This window comes from Stenella coeruleoalba (genome assembly GCF_951394435.1).
Source record: "Stenella coeruleoalba genome assembly, chromosome: 2".
Taxonomy (NCBI): domain Eukaryota; kingdom Metazoa; phylum Chordata; class Mammalia; order Artiodactyla; family Delphinidae; genus Stenella; species Stenella coeruleoalba.
In genome coordinates, this window is record NC_137147.1 from 100,482,037 (window position 1) to 100,509,914 (window position 27,878).

General features: G+C 48.5%; 1 protein-coding gene across 2 annotated transcripts in view; it reads right to left on the minus strand.

The window, feature by feature from the left end:
• The window catches only part of PFKP (phosphofructokinase, platelet), a 181,791-nt gene extending 164,233 nt beyond the window's left edge, over window positions 1-17,558 (minus strand). Inside the window, exons 1-2 of one of the 2 annotated variants that reach the window (XM_079914020.1) lie at window positions 17,291-17,558; window positions 3,480-3,553 (exon numbers count right to left, since the gene is read on the minus strand). In XM_079914020.1, coding sequence (XP_079770146.1) covers window positions 3,480-3,553; window positions 17,291-17,405 — 189 coding nt within the window. In that variant the 5' untranslated portion in view covers window positions 17,406-17,558. Of the gene's footprint in view, window positions 1-3,479; window positions 3,554-6,505; window positions 6,639-17,290 lie in introns of those variants that run through there. The other variant, XM_079914021.1, reaches the window with a different exon arrangement.
• Between the last annotated feature and the right edge of the window lie 10,320 nt (window positions 17,559-27,878).

The following is a 27,878-nucleotide window of genomic DNA, read 5'->3' on the forward strand; positions in this document are numbered from 1 at the left end:
ATACTAGCAAACAGAAACCAACAGCACATTAAAAGGACCATACACCATGATCAAGTGGGTTTTATTCCAGGAATGCAAGGATTCTTCAATATACACAAATCAATCAACGTGATACACCATATTAACAAATTGAAGCAGAAAAACCACATGATCATCTCAATAGATGCAGAAAAAGCTTTTGACAAAATTCAACACCCATTTATGATAAAAAAAAACTCTCCAGAAAGTGGGCATAGAGGGAACCTACCTCAACATAATTAAGGCCATATGTGACAAACCTACAGCAAACATCATTCTCAGTGGTGAAAACCTGAAAGCATTTCCTCTAAGATCAGAAACGAGACAAGGATGTCCACTCTCACCACTATTATTCAACATAGTTTTGGAAGTTCTAGAAAAAGATCTAAAAGGAATCCAAATCAGAAAAGAAGAAGTAAAGCCGTCACTCTTTGCAGATGACATGATACTATACATAGAGAATCCTAAAAATGCCACCAGAAAACTACTAGAGCTAAGCAATGAATTTGGTAAAGTTGCAGGATACAAAATTAATGCACAGAAATAAACCCACGCACCTATGGTCAATTAATCTATGACAAAGGAGGCAAAGATATACAATGGAGAAAAGAGAGTCTCTTCAATAAGTGGTGCTGGGAAAACTGGACAGCTACATGTAAAAGAATGAAATTACAACACTCCCTAACACCATACACAAAAATAAACTCAAAATGGATTAGAGACCTAAATGTAAGAATGGACACTATAAAACTCTTAGAGGAAAACACAGGCAGAACACTCTGACATAAATCACAGCAAGATCTTTTTTGATCCACCTCCTGGAGTAATGGAAATAAAAACAAAAATAAACTAATGGGACCTAATGACACTTCAAAGCTTTTGCACAGCAAAGGAAACCACAAACAAGACGAAAAGACAACCCTCAGAATGGGAGAAAATATTTGCAAACGAGTCAATGGACAAAGGATTAATCTCCAAAATATATAAACAGCTCATGCAGCTCAATATTAAAGAAACAAACAACCCAATCCAAAAATGGGCAGGAGACCTAAATAGATATTTCTCCAAAAAAGACATACAGGTGGCCAAGAAGCACATGAAAAGCTGCTCAACATCACTAATTGTTAGAGAAATGCAAATCAAAAGTACAATGAGGTCTCTCCTCACACAAGTTAGAATGGGCATCATCAGAAAACCTACAAACAACAAATGCTGGAGAGGGTGTGGAGAAAAGGGAACCCTCTTGCACTGATACAGCCACTATGGAGAACAGTATGGAGTTTCCTTAAAAAACTAAAAATAGAATTACCATATGATCCAGCAATCCCACTACTGAGCATATACCCAGAGAAAACCAGAATTCAAAAAGACACATGCACCCTAACGTTCCATTGCAGAACTATTTACAATAGCCAGGTCATGGAAGCAACCTAAATGCCCATCAACAGACAAATGAATAAAGAAGATGTGGTACATATATACAATGGAATATTACTCAGCCATAAAAAGGAACGAAATTGAGTCATTTGTTGAGACGTGGTGGATCTAGAGCCTGTCATACAGAGTGAAGTCAGAAAGAGGAAAACAAATATCGTATATTAACTCATGTATGTGGAAGCTAGAAAAATGGTATAGATGAACTGGTTTGTTGGGCAGAAGTTGAGACACAGATGTAGTGAATGTATGGACACCAAGGGGGGAAAACCGCGGTGGGGTGGGGATGCTGGTGTGCTGAATTGGCGATTGGGATTGACATGTATACACTGATGTGTATAAAATTGATGACTAATAAGAACCTGCAGTATAAAAAACAAACAAAAGAACAACTAATACTAAACTTTCTTTGGGTTATTTCTATGGAAATATGTTAATATATGTTAATATAAATGTTTCAGACATTACCTGAAATTTTTAAAAATCTTATATGTTTTTTCAGAACTCTAATGGTTTTCCATTAGATGATTTCATAAAAGTGCTAACAAAAGATCAACATGAAAAAATAATTATTAATTACATGGGACTGAGTGAACTGAAGAGGATGATTATAATTTTTGTGACTTTCTGTTTGAATAAAAATAAATAAATAAATAAAAAGATAAAAAGCAAACCTAAGCCCAAGAAACAACATCTTTCCCGCAAACGATAAACACATGGTCATTTGGACCAACGAGCAAAACCTGTGAGCAGTTACTTCTCAAGTAGAGAAAATGACTCAGTAAACAGACTCTGGAGCCCCCGCCAGCTCTCAGCAAGGTGGGCCACACACACAGAACTGGCAGGGTTGGTGCCACCTGTGTGCCCGGCGTGGGCCTGTGATGGAACAAAGAAATCACTTTGGCAAGACACACTGAGACCCGTTGGGACGACCACCCCTTTTATCTCGGCAGATGCCGTATCCTGGGATCACAGCAACGATACAAAGCATAGAAGAGCTTCAAATATTAACCTAGAGCTTGCTGTGTTAGGATAGTTGAAAAATGGGCAGTGACCTAAATGTTGCCGGTGGCATAGGAATGCAAGGATCAAGTAGCTGAGGGGTCAGGTAAATGATGAGACATCAGGTTGATGGAATTTTACACGGGCATTTACGCGATAGTTGTGGAATGTACGTTAACACATACAAAATTGTTGTAACATACTGGCAGGTAAAAAACATAGTATACAAAATACATTTGCTATGGTGCTAATAATGTATATGTTTCCTTCCGGTATTTCACATGTATTACACTGGGAAGAATCAGAATAAAACACTAACAGTGATTGTGGAAGAATTAAGCAATTAAAAAAACCATTCTCTTATTTCCATTTTTAAGCTTTATTCTGTTTTATAAATTTAAAAACTAAATGTTATTTTTTCTAATAGTTTTTGAAATAAATCATGTGGTCCAAGCTGTATGGGTGCCTTCCCTCCAAACACAACTTACTTCTAAGCTGCCAGGACCTTAAAAGCAGGAGATAATGGGCCATCTGTTTGCTTTCAGATGCTTCATTTTGAAGTTAAGGCATAAAGAGATACTAGGGAAGTGGTCTGGGTTTTACATTAATGATGAAAAGCCCAAAGTGGCCACTCTCCCCCCCATTCAGCTTAATGTTTATTCAAATTCAGGTCCCATTTTTAGTGACCATATCACTTCTGTAAGGAATGAGAACTGCAAATAAATACAACAGTTTGATATCATTAATCCTACAAGAACACTAGGTGGATATCAAAATGGCATTTTGAGCCCCGTTTCATCACCTTTCTCCCCTTGTTCCCTAATACAAATCTCACAGACGTGCATCTAGACCGGGGGTGTAACCTCTCCTGGTACCTGGGCTCCCCTATTGGTACCCAAGTTTGCCCGTCACCTGCTGCCTCTTGCCTGCAGTCAGCAGCCCCAGGCAAGCGTGAGGCCCCCAAGTGAGTACGAGGCAGCGATTCCTGAGAGTCAGAGAAAGCGGGAAGGGGACGTGACACTGACCTCGTAGATAAAGTACACTTTGGCCCCCACGTATATTCCCATGCGCACGACAGCTCGGACAGCAGCATTCATACCTGCAAAGGAATAGGGACAGTAGTTACTGAGGAGGCTGGGGAGAATCTAGTGATGCCATTTAATTAGCTGTGATGGTGGGAAAACCGTGTAACCTCTCGGACGGCCCCTATGAAAAGTGGTCACAACACAAACCTCCAGGATTAGTGCAGGGAGAAGAGAAAAAAGTACAAGGCAGGGGCCAGCATGTTGTGGCCTAGTCCACAGATGAACAGAGCCTGGAGCACTGTTGGTTTAGAACATCGCTGTAAACACACTCGGAATATGAGCGACCTCAATTTGGTGTCAATTCGTAGGTTGATTCCATCCAATTGCAAAACAACACACAGGAGAGATGTTTGTTTATAGGTAGCCAATTTCAAAGAAAATAGGCCTGAAAAGGCCATTGGTCTGGGGAGGAGATGAAAAATTATTACCAGCTACTAGTGTAAAAGAAAGTAATTTAGTCAGTGGCCTTAAATATAAATCATGCAATTTTATTAAAAGAAAGATCCAATTAAACCAGTATACTATAAATAATACCTAATCAAGATAAATCTAGGCCATTTTCCACACTTCCCCAGAGGGCCTTGAGGAAGTTAAAAGTGCAATGTATCCTTGTATAAAACAGCCACACCCCATTTTGCTTTCCACTGAAGCCCCATTTTGGGGCAGCCAACTGTGCGATGGACCATAAGTCTAGGCCTACGTGAACAGGTCAGGATTTCACATCTGTAAAACCCTGTATCATCATATCAGCTGATATGATATCATCATATCATCAGGAGAGCAGTGAGAAGGCAGGATCATTCCTCTCGTTAAGGATGCAGCCCTGAGCCTCAGAATATGCAGCACCTGGGCATCCAGCCTAACTGCTCCTGGGCCAATAGTTCCAATCTGCCTCCTTCGTAAATTTAAATTTTGGGAACAAACTTCAGGACTAAAGGTGTTGGAGAACATGGACCACACAGTAAGTGGTACTTCTGGTAAGTAAATAAACAAACGAAGGCACCTTGGGTCCCAGGGAATATACTCCACAGACAAGGAGATTAAATTTGTATGTATTTGGATGGTAAACCTGCTCAGAGGATGGTTACAAATTTACAAATTACATTGAGCCAGTTTGGAAATCTGGAGCGAGATTGTTGCCTCTGAAAGGTGACAATTTTGCAAGGCTACAGTGTTCACAGAGCCGGAAAAGCTGGAAATAAATCCATGTTAAATGTATATCTAACATCTACGCACAGGTAGACATTATGTATTTGGTAGTCTCACCACTTCACGTTCAAACCTAGTTTATTACACGAAGGATTTTAATGACCTACTGATTCATTGCTGGCTGTCTCTCATACCCTCAAACTCAGCATTTCAAGATGCAATAAATCATTTCACCTGCGTCATCTTCTCCTCCGTTTCCTGTATTCTCTCACTCAGATTAGCAAAACTTTTCACTCTCGCACAAGCTGGGTACTCCTGATACCCTCCACAGCTCCTTGCCCATAAAACTGACATTTCCCTCCCCAAACTTCCCCTGAATCCACCATCTCCCTCTAACATTATTCACGTTATGGCCAGAATGAGTAAAGCAGCTTTTCCTCTTTTGTTATTATACAAGTAATTTATAAATATATTCTTCTTATTAAAAAAAATTACATATGTCGGAAAAGGCAAAGCTGTGGAGACAGTAAAAAAAAAAAAAAAGTCAGTGGTCGTTGGGGGATGAACAGGTGGGGCACAGAGGATTTTTAGTGCAGTGAAACTGCTCTGTATGACGTTATAATAATGGATACACCTCGTTATACATGTGTCCAAACCCATAGAACGGGCAACACCAAGAGTGAACCCTAAAATACCAACTATGGACTCTGGGTGAGGATGACGTGTCCATGTAGGGTCATCAGTTATAACAAATGCACCATCTGGTGGGGATGTTGATGGGGTGGGGGTGGGTCTGCATGGGTGGGGGCAGAAGATAGAGGGGAATCTCTTCAACTTCGCCTCTGTTTTGCTCTAAAATCTAAAACTCTGAAAAACACGGTTAAAAAAACAAACACAGATGAGGCCATGTCTTGCTTTCCCATGCCCGCCCCTTTGGAGCGCAGTGCATACACCCTGTAGACACACTCCCCTTGTGCTAGCTGTAATCTCATGCACTTTTTTGAGATGTTTTCTATGGTAGCATCAGCATTCTCTTTCTCAAACTCAAAAACGCCCAGGTTCCTCCCTGGATTCCCCAGGGCCTGTGCTCATAAAACCAAGCTCTTCAGGTGAGATCTCCAGCCCCCCGGGCTCTTCCTACCTGCTCAGTCCCACCTGGATGCCCCATCTACACGTCAGGACTGCAGCTCCCCCAGAACTGCCACCACGTCCCGGAGGGGCCCTCGCTCAACCTCCAGGAGGGACGGGGCTCCTGCACCTCCAGGAAGGCTTCCCCACCGGCCTTTCCTCACCGGCCTTCACTACACCCACCTGGGCGACACACCTGCATCTCATGCAGGCAGCCTCAGCTCTCAGGCCTGAACCGAACGGATAAACGAGCTCCTCTCGGCCCCTTCCCACAGACCCCGCGATTCTAGGACTTTATTCTGTGGCCCCGGAATCGAGAGACTGACCACCAAACGCTGGAGCCCTACCAACCCTCCATCACCAGGACGCAAGCGCACGGGTTAACGCCGGCTCCCTGGCCCCCGCCCTCCCCCACGTGCTTCTGAAGACCTCATTTCTGGCGGGTGGGGGATGGGGACGCTTTCATAAAGGCATGAATAAAGAGCAGTTGGGGGATTTTAGAAAGTGCCAGTGGAGAAAAAATGGCAGAAGGAACGACAAGTGGGACACTATCCAGAGGTGACCCCAGGGGTGCCCGTGTGGAAGAAAAACATGCCCAGGGTGACCCCTGCCTGAAAGTTCTGACCACCTTCACAGCAGGCCTGGGGCCTGAACTCCTCCCCTGCCCCATGGGGTTGAGCTGGACTCACCTGGGAAAGCGGCCCGTCCCCTCGGGGCTGGTCCCCCCTCAGCCCGCAGCAGGCCTGGGGTGGGGGTGGGGGGGTGGGGTCCCAGGTCAGGGAGGGTCCTGAGCACCGTACTTCTCCCAAGTCCCCCGGAGAGGAGGCTCCGCGCGTCTCAGCCTCACCGCCAACCCCCCAAGGCTTTTATACCAGGGTCGTTAAGGTAACTTGGCTACACCTGCTGCCTTTCCCGTGCAGCCCGGAGCTGGCCGCCTTCTGATTGGGGCCTGAGAGGAGCTGTGGTAACAGCTCAGTGGTAACCAGGGTAACCAGTGCCGAGTGCTCTGAGCACCTGAGCTGATGCTCCCAGAAAGCCTGTGGGGCCTGGGTCCTCCTGAGAGATGAGGAAGTTGGGCTCTAAGTGGATAAATTAACAGCCGAGGGAACAAAACTTGTAAAAGGCAAAGCTGGAGTGTAAACCCTACTCTTCCTTTTATTTTAACGTAAAAGCCGTTATAATTCCCTCTAGTAGGAAGGAAACTTGGAGAAAACAATGCCCATGGGGCCCCAGTTCTTGCGTAATTGTTTGGGGAGGGGCCGGCTCTCCACTTGAATTTGGGAAGGACAGGACAGAGCTGCTATCTGGTGCTGGGCCCACAGGTGGGTGCCTTCAGGGAAGGGCCCAGGGGACAGAAGCCAAAGACACAGGAAAGGCCAATTTTCACCGACAGCCTCTTTGACACACGCAACTGGGATTCAGACATATGATTTGGGGTCTGAGGGCCTTGTGGGTGAGCAGTGCCGATTTTCTGGTTCTGTTGGATGCTGTCCTGTCCTGGACTGTCCACAGAGAGCACAGGGCACTCCAGCTGCTGTTTTCAATAAACGTTCAGACATAGTTGAGTTCCTTCCTTTTGTTTTTGGTTTTGTTTTGGCAGCCAGGCTCTGGAGTTCAAACAACTTCCATAATTGTTTCCATGGGAAACCATCATCCTGCCACCAAGAAAGAATCTTAGTATTTGGAAAGTATCCTCTTCATCACTTGCAAAAATTAAAACCCTCGTCCTCAGGGAATGTGCAGACTTGCTACGGGAACCAAAAATAAACAAATCTTGAAAGAATTAAGGAGCAGCTAAGTGGAAAATGTGAGAAAATTACTTTAGGTGCGCTAGAAAGAAGAGACTTATTGTTTTCTTGATGTGACATATTCTCAAATAGGTTCTTACTAAAGCATCATGCACATAAGATAGCCATTAAGATAACTTCTTCCTTGAGGTCAGGGAGGCCGTGGACCCAAAGGTTTCCTGAGATTCTGTTCTGGTAACGTTTATTTATTTAAATTTATTTATTTATTTATTTTTGGCTGTGTTGGGTCTTCATTGCTGCACGCGGGCTTTCCCTAGTTGCAGTGAGCGGGGCCTACTCTTCATTGCGGTGCGCGGGCTTCTCATTGCAGTGGCTTCTCTTGTTGTGGAGCATGGGCTTCAGTAGTTGTGGCAGGCGGGCTCAGTAGTTGTGGCTCACAGGCTGTAGAGTGCAGGCTTAGTAGTTGTGGCACACGGGCTTAGTTGTTCCGCGGCATGTGGGCTCTTCCTGGACCAGGGCTCAAACCTGTGTCCCCTGCACTGGCAGGCGGATTCTTTTTTTTTTAACATCTTTATTGGAGTATAATTGCTTTACATTGTTGTGTTAGTTTCTGCTGTATAACAAAGTGAATCAGCTACATGCATATGTATATCCCCATATCCCCTCACTCTTGCGTCTCCCTCCCACCCTCCTTATCCCACCCCTCTAGGTGGTCGCAAAGCACTGAGCTGATCTCCCTGTGCTATGCAGCTGCTTCCCACTAGCTATCTATTCTACATTTGGTAGTATATATATGTCCATGCTACTCTCTCACTTCGTCTCAGCTTACCCTTACCCCTCCCTGTGTCCTCAAGTCCATGCTCTATGTCTGTGTCTTTATTCCTGTCCTCGCAGGTGGATTCTTAATCACTGCGCCACCAGGGAAGTCCCTCTGATAAAATTTAAACTTCAAGTAATTTGTTAAAAACAAGGACTGTGTTGATTGCAATAAAATAACTTGGGCTTTGTTTTACTTCCTATGTGGTCTGAAGAGTCTAATTAAACCTCCTTACTTAGCCCTTTATGACCGTGTGGAGCTGTTTCCCCTGCATATTTCTCAGTGCCCATAACCACTCCCTGCTTAATTTCAATATTTAAATTCCCTTTTGAAAAATAAGATCTGGTGCTTAATCCTCTTACTGGTTTCTCCCTGGCTATATGGAGTTTTCACCTTTGTACCAAAGCGAGGATGTTAGCATAGGTCAGAAAACAAACTTAAAGCTCACCTTATCTTGCTCTTGCTACTTACGTTCTCCATAAAGCTTCCTTGTTTAATAATTCAGGTGTGGGAGGGGAAAAAACGTCCTCAGGAGAAAGTGTCGGGATGCTGATCCCCTGTGAGTCAGTTACCAACCGGGGGTTTCTCATCATCCTGCAGTGTCCAAATCACTGAGTCTTGTCTTAGATGTCAGAGACATAAATCTCTGAGCGGGTTCAATCATTCATTTATTCATCCGTCCGTCCATCCAGGACACACGGATGGGGTGTCTTTTCTCTGCTGGCACTGCCGGGCGATGCAGTGACAAAGAGGGGAAGGTCGTGGCCCTGGTGGGGCTTGTTGCAGCCGGTAAACAACACACAACACACACACACATTTCACCCAGAGGTGGAGGAGAAAGAAGGAAAGCAGAGCAGGGCTGGGGGTTGCCATGGAGGTGTGCAGAGGGGCAACAGCCGCCTTGAGACGTGCCATTTGGGAGAGAATGGAAGACGGTGATGGAGGCTGGCCAAGTGGCCATCTGGACGTCTGGGAAGGAGGACCACAGCAGGCCCAGGGCCACTGCAGGCACCAGACCACTGCCAGAGGTCCCCTGCATGGCCCCTGACTGTGACATGAACACGCAGGAGGGACCGTCTGAACCTGAGCGCCTCACACACCCCTCCCTCTAGACCCCCATCCACTGGGATCCCCACCGACCACACCAACACGCACTGGGGCAGACGCACGCTGGATTTCAAAGGCTCAAGATGGAAAAAAGAATGTGAAACAGCTTATTAATCACCTTTGTATTGACAATGGGTTGAAACATTGGACTGAATAAAACAGAGGCTTAAATTAATTTCACCTGTTGCTGTTACATTTCCAAACGTGGTGACTAGTTTAAAATTACACAATCACACGTAAGCCTCATCTCTGCCATTTCCCTCCATCTTGAACCTGCTTTTAACCCCCAACAACGCATGTCTACCTTGCCACACCTACCAGCGCGAAGCGATGCATATTCCATCCGGAATCCTAATGCAGCTCATTCCCTGTGATGATTTTCCACTGGTTTTCCCACTATTCACTGGTATGAACATTGTGTCAAGAATGTCCTTCTGCCAGCCTGCCTGTCCCCACCTGGGCTCCTCGCTCGGCCTTTCTTCCCGCTGCATGGACCAGCTCCAGCCTGAGGCTCCACTGACACAGCCCACCCCCAGCTCACCCTCCACGGCCCAGTCCGGCTCCTCAGGACACTGGGGCCCCCTCCACAGCCCTCCCCTCCTCTCTCCACAAAGCCGCCCTCATCAGAAGCAGCTGGCACCCAGGTGGCTTCCAGGTCACACGAGGTAAATCCAAAGTCCTCCCCGTGGCCCCCCCTGGCCCTGGCCCCGCCCCCCACACTGGCCCAGCCGCTCTCTCCCAGCCCTGCCTGCTCCTGGCTATTTCCTGCTGGTCATTCCTTCCCCCTCCCATGGCAGGTGGGGGGGCCGTCCGTGGGAGAAGGGGCTCCACCGTCAGCCTAAGGCAGGCCGAGGAGGCCGTCACTCATCTGGGGGACGATTTAACGAGAGAGAAAACAAAGCCTGAGAATATTCGACCAGAGCTGAAAAAATAAGGAGGGATGGCAGCTCGAGGTCCCCCTGGCCAGCCTTCAACACTTGTAATCAAAAGAACCCTGGCCCGACCACTTGCTCACACCCTTACACAAGAGGCCTCCATTCACTGATCTCCCCGTCAGAATCCTCACCATAAAACCATCCCAGGAAACATCAGATGGTCTGAACCGCCACCTGGACCCAGGACTCCAGCGAGGTCCTCGGCCGACCACAGGGACCCGTTGCTGCGGGTGTCAGGCCTTCCCTGGACCCACAGAATTAGAATCTACATCTCAGCCAGATCCTCAGGCAGCTGTCTGCATCCAGGATAAAGAAGGAAGCTGAGGGCCCTCGGGGGCAGCGGGGCCTCCCTGGGCCTGAGTAGTGCTGCCTTTTCTCTCCAGCAGGTCCTGCTTGAGACTCAAGGTTGTCTTAGGGGCAGGGGAAGGCAGGGAAGGGGAAGGGGAGAAAACAAGAGGGGGGAGAAGACAGGGATTGTGTGGTTCCACTTCGTGTTGCAAACCAACAATCGCAGGCCCTGTCCCACCAGGACTGGAGAGCAGAGCCAGACCCTGTAAGGAAGTCCCTTCACGCTCAGGATGCCGCTCGGCCACACACTGTGCTGCCTCTTGTCCTGACAGCACAACGTCTGTGATTCCCAACACCCTAAGCGTGTGGTGGTGAAGACATGTGGAAGAGAGGGTGGGAGGAAACTGGGGCCCCGGAAGATGCTTTCTCACAAATAAAATACACCACCATACAGAGCTCGCTGCAAAGAATAACTCGAAAAGGTGACTCAGCTCTTTTCTTAACATAAAGCCATCTGTTCTTTACGCAAAGACACCTTCCAACATGATTGCAGTCGTGGCGGGTATACATCTGTGCCCTTATATCTGCCTGTAACATGTCACTACCCTATCCCCATATTTCTACTGTAACTGCTCCTGGCACCCCATCAGATCCGTGTTCACACAGCCCCAATTCTCCCGGATAAAAGGTTTGAGTCCTGTATCAAAGCTTTCAGTTTTCTGGAACCGAGGGGGAAAACATGCTTTTTTGGAAAGATGACAAAATGTCTAGTTTCTAAAGGTCATCTAAGTGTGTCACACAACGCTATTTGCACTCCTAGAAAAGGGTGCAATTGCATGGATTTTCCACGGTACCCATGGGGTGAACACTAACATTCTAGTGCACGGCCTCCTGGACCCAATAATTTTTGCTAAATTAATGATTACATTGTCAGTGGGAAAGTTCCCATTACAGAATGTAAGTGCTCAGAGCCAGGGCAGGAAGGGCCCCAGAGCTGTGTGACGTGAGATGCCCACTGTTCTCATCTTACTGGGCTCTCAGGCCCTCAAAGTTTTGGGTGGGCATGGAAGGAACCCACCCAAGCAGGGCCCAGATGCTGTGTTCAAGAAACACGTGTTCAGGGGAGAACCAACCAGCACCCAGCTCTGGTTGACTAGTACTTCACATTTCTGAGGATGGTTTTTAAGTTCTTATCTTGAGACATTAGTTGTTCCCAGATACAGCTCTGCAGATAAAAGAGTGCTTTTGTGTGGGAGTTCCCTGGTGGCCTAGTGGTTAGGATTCCAGGCTTTCACTGCCCTGGCCCGGGTTCAATCCCTGCTCGGGGAACTGAGATCCTGCAAGCCACTCGGCAGAGCCAAAAAAAAAAAAAAAAAGAGTGCTTTTGATTAGTGAAGGTTTAATTCATTAAAATGACTTCATGAGAGAGCTTCCCTGGTGGCACAGTGGTTAAAAACCCACCTGCCAATGCAGGGGACACGGGTTCGAGCCCTGGTCCGGGAAGATCCCACATGCCGCGGAACAACAAAGCCCGAGCGCCACAACCATTGAAGCCCATGCGCTTAGAGCCTGTGCTCCACAACAAGAGAAGCCACTGCAATGAGAAGCCCGCGCACCGTAACGAAGAGTAGCCCCCGCTCGCTGCAACTAGAGAAAGCCCACGCACAGCAACAAAGACCCAATTCAACCAAAAGTAAATAATAAGTTAATTAATTTTTATAAAGCATATTAAAAAAAAAGACTTCATGAGAAAAGACAGCCAGAACATCTAGTCGCCCACCATTTCGCAGAAAGAAGTGGTCCACACTCGGTGAGATCCCAGGAGGGAGACATTCAGCAAACATCTGGGTACCTGCCGAGTGCCCCGTACTGTTCTGAGGCACACCCTGGTGAATGGACATATGTCCTGGGCCACCCCTTCTCACTGCAGCCCGTAGCCTGGCCAGTTCATCTCAAAGCTCACTTGCTCGTGCGTGAAGCAGATGAGCCACTGTGTGGAAGCATTAGTGCCTACTGCTAAGCAAATGTTCACTCGATGTTAGTCACTCTTTTTTTTTTAATTTTATTGGAGTATAGTTGATTTACAATGTTGTGTTAGTTTCAGGTGTACAGAAAAGTGTATCAGTTATACATATACATATATCCATTCTTTTTCAGATTCTTCTTCCCATCTAGGTTATTACAGAGTATTGAGTAGAGTTCCCTGTGCTATACAGCAGGTTCCTGTTGGTTCTCTATTTTATATATAGTAGTGTGTTAATCCCAAACTCCTAATTTATCCCTCCCCCCGCCTCCACGTTTCCCCTTTGGTCACCATAAGTTTGTTTTCTAAATCTGAGTCTATTTCTGTGTTGCAAATAAGTTTATTTATGTCATTTTTTTAAAAAAATTAATTCCACATATGAGTGATATCATATGATATTTATCTTTTTCTGTCTGACTGTACTTAGTATGATACTCTCTAGGTCCATCCATGTTGCTGCAAATGGCATTATTTCATTCTTTTCTATGGCTAATTCTTCCTATTAGCGGAAAGGCTTATACAGACTCCATCAATATGAGCTTTCTGCAAACAATGTCTTCATGCTTACTTTGCCACAGGCCAAACAGGACTCAGCTTTCCCGTTCAGTCTACCCTCTGGGTCCATTTCTGTGCATTCTCAGCTGCACCAGGCCCTCCAGAAGCCCTCAATTTGTGTCTAAGGCAATGAGTCATTTTTGGCGTATGACATAGTGTTGCTTGGGGGTGGATACCTAGTCATGGTAAGTCTGTCCAGTGACCTGGAACTTATTTTTAGTTAAAGTGAAAATCAATTTAAACTTGCAGACATTCCTTGTGACAATGGAAGCAACCCAAAGAATGAAAAAAACAATAATTAGTCTTAGAAATAGTCTTCCCTAATGGCCAGGGCTGGGGGATTCAGGAATATAGCTGGGGGATTTTCATTTTGTTCAATAATCATATTATACAAATTCCACTGGAAAACAAGCATTTCATCACTTTGGTATCAGGTGTTACATCAATTTAGCCACCCCAATGCTCTTACTGTACAAACGTGTTTTCTATTATCAAAACTGTGTAAAAATCATCTGTATAATCTATGTAATATCTTCCATTTCTTTTGACTAGTAAGTAGGGTAGCTATTGTCTCATGTTTAAATATCTATCTGAAATTTTAGGTTCATTATTTTAGATGATTATAATTTACCTCTTCATTAACTTAGTGAAGAAATCATTAAGGCATTTTATACCAATTAAATAGTTTATGTATTTTTAGTATGAGGAATTTCACACAGTGGTCCTGTTTTCCAATGTAATTTGTAAAGCACAATCTTAAATTCCACTTGAGTTTTTAAAAAATTTTAAGGTTTTTGTCTCTAATTTGATAAAAAAAAATTTGATTTGGGGCAAATTATTTAAATACTTCTTGATTTTTTAATCTTAAAAATGGAAAGAAAATGCCACCTGCCTTACCAAATAAAGTTCTGGTGTTGCGAAAAAAAATCACCTGCATAATTTTGAGCAAACCAGGCTTTGCTCCTCTGAGTATTAATTAGTTGTTACAACTGTAAAAGCAGGGCTTACTGAAAAGTGTTTGGGGTTGAGACCTCACAGAATTTCATTTAAATCCTACCATGGGCCACCTATGAGCCTGCCACCTTAACGAGATTACTTCTCTCCCCTTGAGCCTCTCTTGTCACCTCTGAAATGAAGATGTGTGTGTCTTGGAGCCAGGTAATCAGGCCTGGAGATAAGAACAATAAAGCTCCTAGAACATCAAGTGAGCTCAATAACTAGAAGCTATAGTCATCTCAACATGAAATTTTACCGTAATTTCACATCTGATTAGAAAACTATCCTGAAATTAAGACTTGTGATTATTCTCCTTGGTCTTTATTAGCTGTGAGCAAAACTCTCTTATCCCAGGGAAAATCAAGCACTGATACCATTTAGAGTCAAGATAAGACGGTAAAAGGATATGGGTATAAATGACAGCATCTCTAGGAATAACCTCCTCCAAGGGGCTGTAAGTCTGCTGCTGCCTGCCGAGACCGGCCCCTGGGTGCACATCTTAAGGTGAACTTTCTTGGAAAGAAATGCATTCAACTGTTCAGTCAGGTCTCAGGTAGGATCAAAAGAGGAGGTGGCTCTTGGCATGAAGTCCAAGAAGAACTGGAGACTACAGCCTCAGCTCTGCCTGAGGGAAAATGCCCAGATGCCCGGCCATGGTCGGCTCTCCAGGGACGGCCCAGATGTGTCAGTTCAGAGCATTAGGCGATCTCCCATCAACCTGACAATACACTGACCAAGCCACGTTCTCATATAATTTTGATTCTCAAAGTATCTTTTCCACCGACAAGAAGAGATGTGGACTTACTGACCTCTATTATTCATAACTGCTCGCAAGCTGCAGAGATAAGTAGCAGGTAAGTATCAGTAGCAGAAAAAATGCTGGTTCTGTCTATTGCATCATTACCTCAGTTGCCTTTGCACCAGCTACCAGGTAGTTGAGAAGACTTTTGGACAGGAACTCAAAAGAGTGACCTATATTTTTTTCAACAGACAGAGCACCTTAATTCTAAAATGACCTTGAAACTCTGACCTTGAAGCCTGGAGGGTTAAGAGACCAGTTCCTCTTCCTGTGCCAACAATTTATTCTCTTTCCAAGACCGGGGTAAGAGTCACTCGAGATGCTTCCTAATTTGGGCTAGCCCACTTCTCCAGAGGCACGTGCTTTTGAAGCCCTTTGACGGGGAAGCCTCTCTCAGCCCCACCCCGACCCCGCCAGACCCCATCCGGCACATCATTTAAGTAACTTGGGCGATGTCATCTATTTCACTCTGCCACTTCCCCAACCCCAGCCTTGTTTATATCACAACATTTTCTCTCTTCAATGTTTATACCAGGGGCCACACTTTACTAGAATACCAAATTAGACCAGCCCTGCCTCGCGCTGACGCAAAGGCAGGCTTGTAGGGCTTCGACAGTGACTGATGTCGCGAGCGCCACCTTCAGTAGGACAGGGAGGGGCTTCCAAGGGACCCACGTGCCGGGGACCCCCACGTCTCCTGCCCACCGCAGGCTGGGTGCCCAGGGTCGAGGGCGCGGGGCGCACGGGCGGTGACTGGCCAGGCATCACGTACGCGCCCGCGGCGGGCGGGGCTGCAGCCTTAGCGCCCCACCTGCCGCACCCCCCCCAGGCCCCGCCCGGCTCAAGGGCGAAGGGAAGGTCACGGGCAGGGTGGGCGGCAGGCGAGGGCGCCGGGCCCAACACTTAAGCATCCCTGCACCGTGTGTGGTGAAAATGAGGCATCAGGGCCTTTCAACTCATCCGGGACGGGAGGAAGAAGGTAAAATAAAAACCAAAACCTAGCTCGAGAGGCGTCTCCGGCCTGCGATCCTCGGGCTCCGAGGACGCAGCCGCCTGAGCACAGCCCTGCTACTTTCTAGCGGTTGAGTCGCCCCACCCAGGTATTCACCGGGATCAGGAAACCCCAGCGTCTGGGAACCCCTGCGTCCCCATGTGCGCCCAGCGCTAGGGATCCGGGGCACGTTCTGTGTCGCCCTCGCTTTACATTGAACTATTCTCTCCGTGTGTCCGTGGGCACCGAGCCTGGGTCCCCTTCTCCCCGAAATCAGCTTCCACGCTTGGGGGTGGGGGGCGGTTGCTGGAGTCCGCACTTGCGGGGCTGGTGACGCCCCGGAGTCCCCGCTTCCTGTTCCTTCCCATCCAGGGGAGGCTGGCGGGGAGGGCCCAGTGACCCGTTTCAGCTTTCAGTTTGGTGACGAGCCGGAAGCGGACAAGAGATTAAAGCGGAGGAGAACCGTTTTTAAAATTTCCCAGCGGAAACGCGAGGTGGTACCGGGCCGCCGGGCAACCCCGGGCAGGGACCCCCGTGCGTCCCCCGCCGCGTCCCGCCGGACAGCAGCGGGGACGCCGCCCGCGCGGCGCGGGGATCGCGAGGCTGCCGACGCGTCGCAGGGACCCAGCGGATTTTTCCAAGACATTGGGGGTAGGGAGTGGGTGACGGAGCTGGGGAGGGAGCCGCGGCATCGGAAGTGGCCGCGCTGTAGCCAAGCTTTGGAGGGGCGTCCGGCTTCATCCTACGACTCGGAAGAGAAATGACCACCGAGCGCGGTCCAGGCGGCCCCGTAGCCAGTCGCAATTTAAAAAATAAACATGAAGGTGGAAAACTGACCTTCCTGGTAAGGGATCCTACTGCCATAGCCCTCCCTCCGCCCCCCCACCGACTCCGCAGTGACTCCTTCTGAGGCTGCACGGCCCGCACCCGCTCCCGCCACAGGAAGGTACCCCCGAGGTTCCTGGGCGCGGGGCTTCTCCCCCACCCTTCTCTTATCCCCGGTACCCGCTCTCCTCCTCTCTTCTTTGCTTCCCCCATCTCTTCTCCCTGGAGCCTCATCCTTTCTCTCTGGTCCCTGCTCCCCATCCTTTCTCCCAGGTACCCCCATCCTTTCTCCCAGGTACCCCCATCCTTTCTCCCGGTTACCCCCACATCCCTTCTCCCTAGTCCCCTCCCTTCGCCTCCGGCCCGGGATCCGGGGAGGCGGTGGCGCACCTTGGGCATCCCCGCCGCTGGTCAGCACGCCTATGGCTTTGCCGGCCCCGGAGAGTTGCTCCAGGAACTTTCGGAAGGAGCCCTTGGGGTTCGGGGAGACGTCGTGGTCGCCCATGGCGAGCAGGCCGGAGATCGTGCTCGGGAGGGTGCTCAGCAGGCACTGCGCCCCTCCCGCGCCGCCGCCACTGAAACCGCCGGCCCCGCCCGCGCGGCGCGCGCCAATGGGCGGCCAAGGGCGGGCTCAGGGGCGCGGGTAGGCGGGGCAGGCGGGACTGGGGGCGCCAGCTTTCAGGGAGCCGCGCGGGCCAGGGAGCTTGGCCTGGAGGGAGCACCACTTGGGGGGGGGGTTGCATCGCAGGTGGGAGGAGCGTTACGAGCCGGAAGCACCTCAGAGGGAAGGAGAAGCACCGCAGGTGGGTGGGGAAATCACCGCAGGTGGGCGGAGCATCCCTGGTGGGGGAGGGGAAGCACCCTAGGAGGGTGTGCAGCGAAGGTGGGAGGAGCATCGAGAGGGGGAAGCGCGGCAGGCGGGGGAAAGCACAGCAGCTAGGTGGTAGCATCTTTGGGGAGCGCAGCAGGTGGGGGGAGTAGGAGGAAGGCGGGGCGCTACAGGTGGGCTGGATCACCGTAGTTGTGGGAGCGTGGCAGCATCAAGCGCGGGGAGCGCAGTAAACGGGGCGGGGGGAGGGTGTGCGGAGCGCCGCAGGTGGGAGCGCCGGGCCCGCGGCAGTTGGGGGGACCGAACCGTCGCAGGCGCACGCACGTTCCCGCAAGATTCCTTCTGGGGGCGGCATTCGGAGCCGCGGGCACCCCAGCTTTTCCTCAGGCCTGAGGTGAGGGAGGAAGGACACACCAGCGGATCCTCCAGTCGGTGGGCGAACGTGGGCGTCGCTGGCTGGCGACGACGAAGCGCCGGTTCCGTCCCCAGAGAGGCTCTGGCCGCGTGAGGAGGAGAAGGAACGTGGTCGTAGAGGACGCGCGGGGACCCTGGCGACCCCTGGCGCCAGGCCGGGTGCTGAGAATGGAAGGGGCGGGAGAAGGGCAGGAAAGTCCTGGCGGGGCGATAAGACCCGAGTGCTTGCGAAGGAAACCGCGATGTCCTGTGTCGCCAGCCAGATGCTCGCAGCTCCGCTGGGAGCTCCGGGACTGAGGCGCTCACGTCCAGTCCGTTGGGTGATGGATGAACAAGAAGCCGACTCTTCCGGGAGCTTAATCTAGGCTGGGTTCCAGCCGCGGATGTGCGGACGGATGCTTCCTCGGGCGCAGTCTTGCGGCGCACACAGCGCTGAGCTTGGGGTAGGGTCATCCCCAGGAAGGAGTTTCATAAGCAGCCGCATCAGCAGTTCCTGGTGGGGACGGCACAGTATCCCCTACGACCTGCGCGACGGATGTGCGTCAGGTGGATACAGAGGGGAAATAGGTTAAGTCAAGGCTGTCCCGTCCACCCGGAGCAGCCTGTGGTCGGCTGACAGCTGTTTACTGCGGGCCACCCTGGACAGAGGAGGGGGAGGGGGTGCGCGCACTTAAGCCGGGCTCTTTCTTGCCTTATCCTCCTGTTCATCCCTCTGAGCATCAAAAATGTATTGCAATAGATGAACAAATACCTGTTGTGGACAAGGCCAGAGATCTGATCTCTGCCCTGGGCCGGAGGTAATGGAGCAACTTCTAAACACCCGTGGTCATCTGAATCGCCTGGCCTGGTTTTTCCCTCTCCACCAGAACCACGGAAGTCCAGTTTCTGGGAGTGCTGCCAGAAAAGGTGTATTTTTAACAAGTTCCAACGCATTCTGATGACTGCAGAACCTGAGAGCACCTGTTCTAACGGGTTGAGCCTGAGCGAGTGATGCTGAGAAGATACTGGGCATCTTGAAGGTGTCCCCAGGGTGCCCTTCACTCTCCCGGTGCAGGAGAGTGGCGCCAGGCTGTGCAGCTCCGCCCAGAGGTGTCCCCGGCCCAGGATTTGTGCTGTAGAATCATCCATCCCTTTCTAGGGCATTCTACACTTTCCAAAGTTGGTGCACATTGAATTTTATTTTAGCCAAAAGGCCTTTATCTTCTTATAAAATTGATATTTTTGTAATTTAGAGGATTGGCCATTTGTCATCGAGTTGTCTGTCATATGGAAAACAATAGATACAAACTAAGAGTCCAAATAATGGGTTAAGTAAATTTTGATACAAATATATGAGTAGTTTTCTATTGCTGGTATGGTTATGAAGATAAATATCCATTTGCATGGAAGTATATTCAGGATATATTAATAAATGAAGAAGCAGGGTCAGAAATACCTTGAACCTGTGTGTGTGTGTGTGCGCGCGTGTGCGCATAAATTAAGATGTAAATAAATTTAGATATTTTAATTTCCTTTCTTCTTATTATTATAGGTATTGTCTTTTTCTCCAATGAACAAGTATTGTTTTTGGAATAAAATATTATACTTCATTAAAAACAATAAAATTTAGAGTTGTCAGACCGCCAAGGTTATGTCTGTTTTGCGAAAGCTGAGGTGGCATTGTGGTTCAGACAGGTAATTCCTTATTCTTTCCAGTTAGGCCCATGAGCTCTGACCCATCGCTCAGTCTATCAGGGTGTAAAATACAGATGGCTGCAGCAGCTATGGAAAGACGTGGCCATCTCTCCCTTCTTTTTCTTTTGCAGTACATGTATTTTAGTAGTTCTTCAACTGGTGGTGGGGTTGTTTGTTTGTTTGTTTTAACTTTGGCCTTAGAAGAGGCTTCTCTGATACAAGAGGGAGAATTGCAAGGCATGTGGAGGGTACAGCTTACCTCCAGCAGGACATGCCACGTGCCTTAGTTCTCCATTGCTGCCTAAAAAATTACCCCGAGCTTTTGTGGCTTATATGAGCACCCATTTACATCACAGGAATATCGTCCCAGGGCTTTGCTGGACGCTCTGCTCCTTGTCTCAGAAGCTGCAACAAGGTATCCGCCGGGGTCCAAAGTCTCATCTGATCCCTCATCTTGGCAGTTTCCTTCCGTCCCAAGCCCTGAGCTGATTTTGAGCTAATCTACAACCACAGCTCCATAACCATCTTCCCTTTTCCTGGTGCCTCATCTTCGCTGTCCTTCTTCCCTAGACTTTACAAAGCCCAAGAACAAATGCAACCACTTGCTAAACAAGGAAACGCCGCCTTCAACTCCCCCCACCCACCAGTTGTCTTTCAGTGTCTTTGTCCAAACTGAGAAATAATTCTGCTTTATATCTAGCAGCTACACTTTAAATTATATATTAAAAAGTTGGATGCCCTCCAAGACCTTGACGCAGAATCATGTTGTCCTGAACCAATTAAAGTCAATATTTAAACACTTTCCAAAAAAAATGGAAAGAAAGCCCGTCTCATTATTTCTGCAAAGTAGGTGGCCATTAAAGGTTTTAACCCCTCCAGGAAATGTCATCGGTGATGTGCACTGGACCCTCTCACAGCACAACTATTTCCTTCTCCTGTGTTGGTGAAAGTTGATTAACGGAGACTTCCTCAAAATTCCAACACTTCTCTCGTAACAGGAGAGCACAGGTGCTGATAAGGCAGAAGAAACTGACCTGTTCTTTCAGAGGAACTTCCGTAATTGTGGTTATTTCAGAAAACAGAGGATAGGAGAGAGGACTGTCTGTTGAAAAATGAGTTATACAGGAATTTCCCAGTTAGGAAAGGAAATTATGATGATTTTAGCAGTGTGCCATGTGATGGTTAATTTTATGTGTCAACTAGGCTGGATCACGGGTGCCCAGATAGTTGGCAAAACACTGTCTCTGGATGGGATGGTGAGGATGTTTCCAATGAGATTAACATTTGAATCAGTGAATTGAGTGAAGCAGATCCCCTCCCTGACATGGAGGTGTGAGGCTCAGCCAGCCTGCTGAGGGCCTGAGGAAGGGTGAATTTGTCCTCTTTCTCTCTCCCCATGTGTGTATATATATAGATAGATAGATAGATAGATAGATATAGATCTATCTATCTATCTATCTATCTATCTATATATCACTGATTCTGCTTCTTTGCAAGAGCCTGACTAGTACATACATTCAGGTTAAATATGTTCATTCTATGTTTTAGTTGTGAGATGCTAAATCTGAATACCAATTTGCATATGGTCTATACAGAGTCCTGTGTCCCTGATGGTATTTACACGTTTGAATTTGAATTTGATGACAAGTTCTCAAAGCTCCCTTACTTCTGTATCAGAATCAAAGTGCTTCATGGCCAGCATTCAAGGGCAAACATGCTGAAATATCCGAAACCAAAGCTATAAACAGCAGTGCTTTTGCAATTCGCAGACGGGCACACATGGACCATGTGTGTGTGATTGGCAATGCCAGCACGTAGCCCGAGTTTTGAACGTTTTCGGGTGTAAAACTTCTAAGATTCCCATATAAGACACAGATGTCTTCCTCTACCCGAATGTGCACATGTACACACACACAACCCCCTGAATGTAGCGTACAGTTTAGGGAACTCATGAGTCTGGTGACTGACCAGGCCACAGCCGAGGACAGAGGATGGAGCCTGGTCACAGGTCCAAGCGGCGGAAAGCTGAGTCCTCCCGAGCAGCCTCCCTCTGGCTGCTCACCGTTCACCATTGGGACCTTGTCTTATCTTAGAGCCCAAGCTGACCCCAGGCCAGATGGGGACCGGGGGCCCGTTCCCGGGGAAGCACTGGGGTCTTAGTCCTGAGTCTGGGGGGAACACCCCTCCCCTCCCATATGATGCTGTTTGGAGAGCATCACTTTAAGGGCTCCTGCTGTCTCCACTGATTACGTGGTCCTTTGATCCTGTTTAGGAGCAGACCATTCTTTTGTCTGTAAGACCTTTCACCAGCATAGGCCATTCACTTAGAGCCATATTTCCACAATCATGAGGCATTTCTGCAGCAGTCGGGACTGATCTTGTTGTCATGTGAGGTGATCTGAGTCCCTTCTGCCCTGGAGTCCATGGCCCTGCTCCACCCTCATCCCCCAGGGCCCTGGGGGCAGCCGGTCACTGGAGCTGCTCTCCAGGTCACTTAGGGGGCTCTCTCCTTTCCTCTGTCCAGGTCACCGAGAGGCATAGGATGAAGGCCCTCCAGGCACTGCCACCCCAGCCTTTAGTGCCAGAGCCCATGGGAAGGACCCTTTCCGGGGTCATTGGATCATCAGGTGGAAAGAGTTTGCACAGCGAAGACAGAGACATGAGAGATGGGGGGAGAGAGACAGAGGCAGACAGACAGAGACAGAGATACACAGAGAGAGACAGACAGAGCCAGAGAGAGAAAGCAAAATCACAACATTCCTTAAGTTTGCCCCTCACTCAAGCTGCTGTCCTGCTTCTGTGCCACGATAACCACCAAAAATGTTTAAGATTGCCACTCCCCCCTTCCACATCTTTCCCACTCCCTCAGACTCCCTGAAGTCCTCTTTCCTCTACTGCAGCTTCTCTGAAACTTCTGAATGTCACCAACTGTCTGTCCAAACAACCAGCCAATAAAACAGCTTTTGAAACCAATTACTCGGTTGCTTCTTGTTGATATTTTTCTAAACTCTATGGTGCTATTTCCTAATACCTCCTCCTAAAACCCTCTGTAGGTTGGATTTTTTTTGTTTGTTTTTTGGTTGTGATGTTACATGAATTAACCTTAAAATAGAACATAAATAATGATGGTCAATGTAAGTGAAGAGACGATCAAGCATTTCAGGAATGATTTCTGTTCGTGGGCTCGTGCTCTTTAGAAAGCGTTGGGTCTCCTTCCCTCACAATTACAATGAGAACCTTAGCATGTAGACTTGCTCTGTGGAGAATAAAATACCAGATAATAAGCATTAATCTCAAGGTTTCTCCTGCATCCAAATTTTTTTGTTTTAATTTTCATTACGTTGGGTTGGTGCCTCCTGTGTCCTGTGTCCCAGAGATTCTGGAAGAAAGAACATTTGGGAAACCCTGGTTAGTCCCATGCAATCTGTTCCACGGTGTTTAACATATTCTAACTCCGAATTACTGATTCACGGGACTTGAAGCCCCTTCTGGGATGCACCTTGCCCTGCCATGTTCTGATTCACTCAGAATACCTGTGGGCTTGGAGTTTAGACCCAGTAAGTAGGGCAGGAAACAGCCTGAAGGAGGACTGCTATTAGCAAGGAAGACAAAATTCTTCTGGAAACAATGTAACTGGTCACTAGACACACGAAGATAGTTCTCTAGCTATGGGGGTTACTGAGGATTCGGTTAAGTACCAATATTCAAAATAGCATCTTCAATATGCCAGCACTCACAGGGCGGATGTGGGGATGAAGGTCTGCCCTGCTCAGTGGGTCAGAGGCTCAGATTTTCCCACGAAGGGAATCGAATGGATCCCCACTCCCACTCCCCCACCCTGTGGGCCTCACACCCAGCCCCCAGGTGGGCAAGGAATGAGCCCATTCTGTCATTGCCTCACTTGACCTCGGCCTCTTTGGCTAGAACACGTTTATTAATACTTCCCAAGACTCTCCACTGGAGCCGCACACAGAAACCTTTGTCCCCCACTGGATGCACACTTCTGGCGCAGGAGGTGCTGGTCTCAGGCTGCTTGACTACTGGTCTTCCACTCTGTCTCCAAGATTTTGACCTCAGTGGAGGGTTCAGGAACTGTCTTTTTCAACTTATTCTCAGACTTTTTTTCTTTTATTTAAGTCAAGCAACCCAAAAAAATAAAGGACACAACCAAAGTAAGGTGAGTCAGATGCAAGTGGAAAGTTTAGGTGATGAAATGGAATATGCATGTGTATTAACACTCAGCGTGGCTACCATACTGGGGGCTTGTTGGGCTGTGAGCTTCCTGGCACCTGGAACCAAATAAAATAGATAAAAAATAAGGAAATGCTGAGATTCTCTGTCAGATTTTATGGGTTTTACAGTCTTTTTCTTAAATTCTAGTGTTTTGCAGTCATAGAAATAATACAACAGGATCTCTTACGAGCAGTGTGGGCCTTCCCAGGTGGGCAGAAGAATTAAGAGCTGGTGTACAGACCAGAGGGCAGTTTGTATCAATGGAATGAGTACAAAGGATGATGGATTATCTGATGGGAATTTTCTACCAAAATGTGAAATGGAGAATGTGGGGAGGGAGAGGGAGAGAGAGAAGAACAATTCATCACTCTTGCCCAAAGACCCTGGGCCGATTATCCAGACCACCTCCCCTGCACCACAAGCATTCTGGAGAGAGGCTGGTACAGCTGGGGCTGCTCTCTTTCTAGAACATGCCATCCTCTGGCTGTTCTTGTTCTGCCCTTCACTCTCCATTTTGAAAATGAGGCCCTGTGTTTGGAGCTTGTTTTCACATCTCGTTAGCTATGTCCTGGTGACGGTCCAGAAATGACTCCAATTTTATTAGCAAATGGGTCCTCAGATTTCTTTCCATGAAACGTGCTCCTGGAAGCCTTCCCTGGAGGCGGCTGACTCTAGACTGTGTTTATGGACTCCTGAGCTCTCCTTCAAGTCAGTTGTTCCCTGACGCCTGTTTGTTCTCTGCATTGCTATAATGCATGTGTGGACAAAGGTACACGTGCACACACACACACACACACACACACACACACACCAGGTGATTAAACAAGCTTCCTTTGCGTCCCCAGCTTTCAGGAGGCGAAGCAGGGGCAGCTGCCACCCTGCTTCTGTTCCCAGCCATGCGCTCGCCTCTTTTGCGGGATCAGGGGCGTTCCCCCAGGACTCGGCCTCAGGCCTGCACCCCTTTCCTGGGACTTGGCGTCCTCCGCCTCCTATTCACCTGCTGTGTCTTTGATGCCCCATCTCTGCCACTGTCGCCGAGCCAGCACCGGGTCCGCAGCTCAGGGAGGATGGCCATAACGTGTGGTAGCGTGTTTGAGCGTTCAGCAGAGTCTCTAGGGCCTTCAAACCGGCTTCCACGAGTGGTGATATGACCTGCGACTAGAGGGACAGGTAAGGGCTGGGAATGTTCTAGACCGAGGCCACAGGAAAGAAGGATGTGGGTACTGTGCTGCGCGGTGGCCAGGAAGGGTATCGGGAGAGCTGGAGGAGAAGCAGCTGGCAGGTGGGGGCAGAACTCAGGTGCGGGGGGAGAGCAGGTGAGGAGAGCTGGGCAGGTGCTGACTGGGGAGCGGCCCTGAGCGTCTAGACTACAGGGGGCTGCCCCTGGGGTCCTCGCACTGGGGGTGTGGAGTCAGAGCTGTCCCCACACCCCTGCTGTTCACCCTGGGGGCCAGGACAGACCCAGGCTGTCACCTCTGCAGTACTGGGCTGTGAGGTGCTGAAATTAATACACCACCCTCTCCTTTCTCCAGACCTGTGGTTCCCTTTACTCTTTTCGGGGGTGAGGGAGAAGCGGGATGGAGGTGTCACTCAGTGAGGGCCTGTGACTTTCCACCAAAAGACATACCGGAGCAAGATGGTGTGTACTGCCAAGGAGGCCTTGTCTGCCCCGTCCTCCCCGCCCTCCCTGTCCAGGACTTCCTTGTACGGCCAAACCCTGGAGCTGTGAGCCTGGCCTGGACCCTTTGGAGGAGTCTGTCTGGGGCAGTGTTGGGCAGATTCCAGAGGCTGGGACGGGCAGAAGAAGAACATTTAGACAGGCTGGAGCTGCAGTCCCCGTGGTCACAAGGCCAGGACACTCGGGGCCTCTTTTCAGGCAGCAGGGAAGGGCTGACAAGTCTGCTGCAGGTGGTAGGACCCCTGCAACTGGGCGATGGAATCAGCTTGGGGGGTGGCGACCAGGGTGTTTCCTTTAATGCAAAGAAGGAAGATAGAAAATATATGAAGGCATCACATTTAGCGAGAGTAACTGCTGTTTTGTGAAACACTCCAGAGGTGTGACAGTCAAATAAGACTCCTTTCTTTGTGGGATTCATGGTTTGTAAAACATGGTTTCAGTGCATGATATTTCAGTAAATCTGTTAAAAATATCACTTGGAAATCCCGCACGGATGTGGGAGATGGTGCATCTGTTCTCCTTCTCTCTCCTCCCCCCATCCCCGACTTCTTTCCCGCTGGGTGTCTTCTTGTTACTCCTTGAAGTCTGGCACCAGGCCCCAAAGGGCCACTTAGTAGGATAAAGAGCAGGACGACATGGCATCCGTGTCCACAGGGGAAAATGCCCTTTCATCCTAAGGGCCTTTGTCCAGCACAGGGCCAGGCTCTTTGAGGACGGGGCTGTACTTGCTCAGCGTCCCACAGGGACCCAGTACCCCAGGTGCTGCTGGACCTGAACCTTCATTCTGGAATGGGAGCTGAGCTGCGTGTACATTTCCATCTCTATTGTTGGGAATAACAGGAATCTAGACACGTCATCGTTACTCTGTTCCCTAGTTCAAGTTGGAATTTAGAGAATATATACATACCTAAAAATCAGTTTCAAATAAATAAGCTTTATATAAGTGGTACCATGACTGAATATTGAGAAAGTAAAATCCTGACCAAGCAGACGGGATTTCATTGGTTTCTGGACAGTTGGCAAGATTCTGTCTCCTGACCCAGCTCGGTCTGGCTGGGAACACTGAGATCTAAGCTTAGCCAAAGCTTTTCACTGCAGTCAGAGAAACTGTGCGTGTGTGTGTGTGTGTGTGTGTGTGTGTGTGTGTGTGTGTGTGATGTAATACTACATTCTTCTTTGGATTTATCTCAAGATATTTTAAAAACCTTTGGAACTTGTTTCCATCTCTCCTCACTGCCTTGTTTCTCAAAGCGTCGTCTGTGCCCTGGGAACCTACATCCCTGGGGCCTGTTAGAGATGCGGATTCTAAGACTTCATTCTCCAGGTGATTTTATGAGTATTAAACTGTGAGAAGCAATTTCCTCACTAAGCTTTTATAGAAGACCCCTAAGCTTTAGACACCCGCCATCCCCTACAGCCTCTTCCATCTTTACTCTGTTCCTCCTCTAACAGAGATACATGCAAACCTCTGACGTTTGTGCTCTTCTTTCTCTCCACATGACGGCCCCAGAACCGTGGATGTGGAGACTTAGTCAGCCCTTTTGACAGTCATATAGATCCCCTGATTAAAAAATTAGAGGAGGGCTTCCCTGGTGGCGCAGTGGTTGAGAGTCCGCCTGCCGATACAGGGAACACGGGTTCGTGCCCTGGTCCGGGAGGATCCCACATGCCGCGGAGCCTGCGCGTCCGGAGCCTGTGCTCTGCAACGGGAGAGGCCACGACAGTGAGAGGCCCGCGTACCTCATAACAAATTTCAAGTGCACAATACAGTTTTAACTACAGTCACCATTCTATACATTAGATCCCCAGAATGTATTCCTCTTATAGCTGTGCATCAATTATACCTCAATAAAACATGAGAAGAGAATGAATAATTTCCCTAACGAATAGACTTGAAATCCATTTATTTCCAAGGAATTTATTTCCCACGTCATCAGGGATTAATGGGTCCCCGTTAGATAACGTGGTGTTTCTCCCTTCAGTACAAAGCACTTCCTCAGACGTAGTGTGGGTTTGAAATAAATAGTAACCAACTCAGAATTTATTCTTTTTTTTTTTTAGGACACTAAGATTTACAGAAGTACCTCTGAGCTCAGTATTTTAAGTGAATCTGTATACCTTCAAATTCGAAGGTAAAGCCTTATCATATA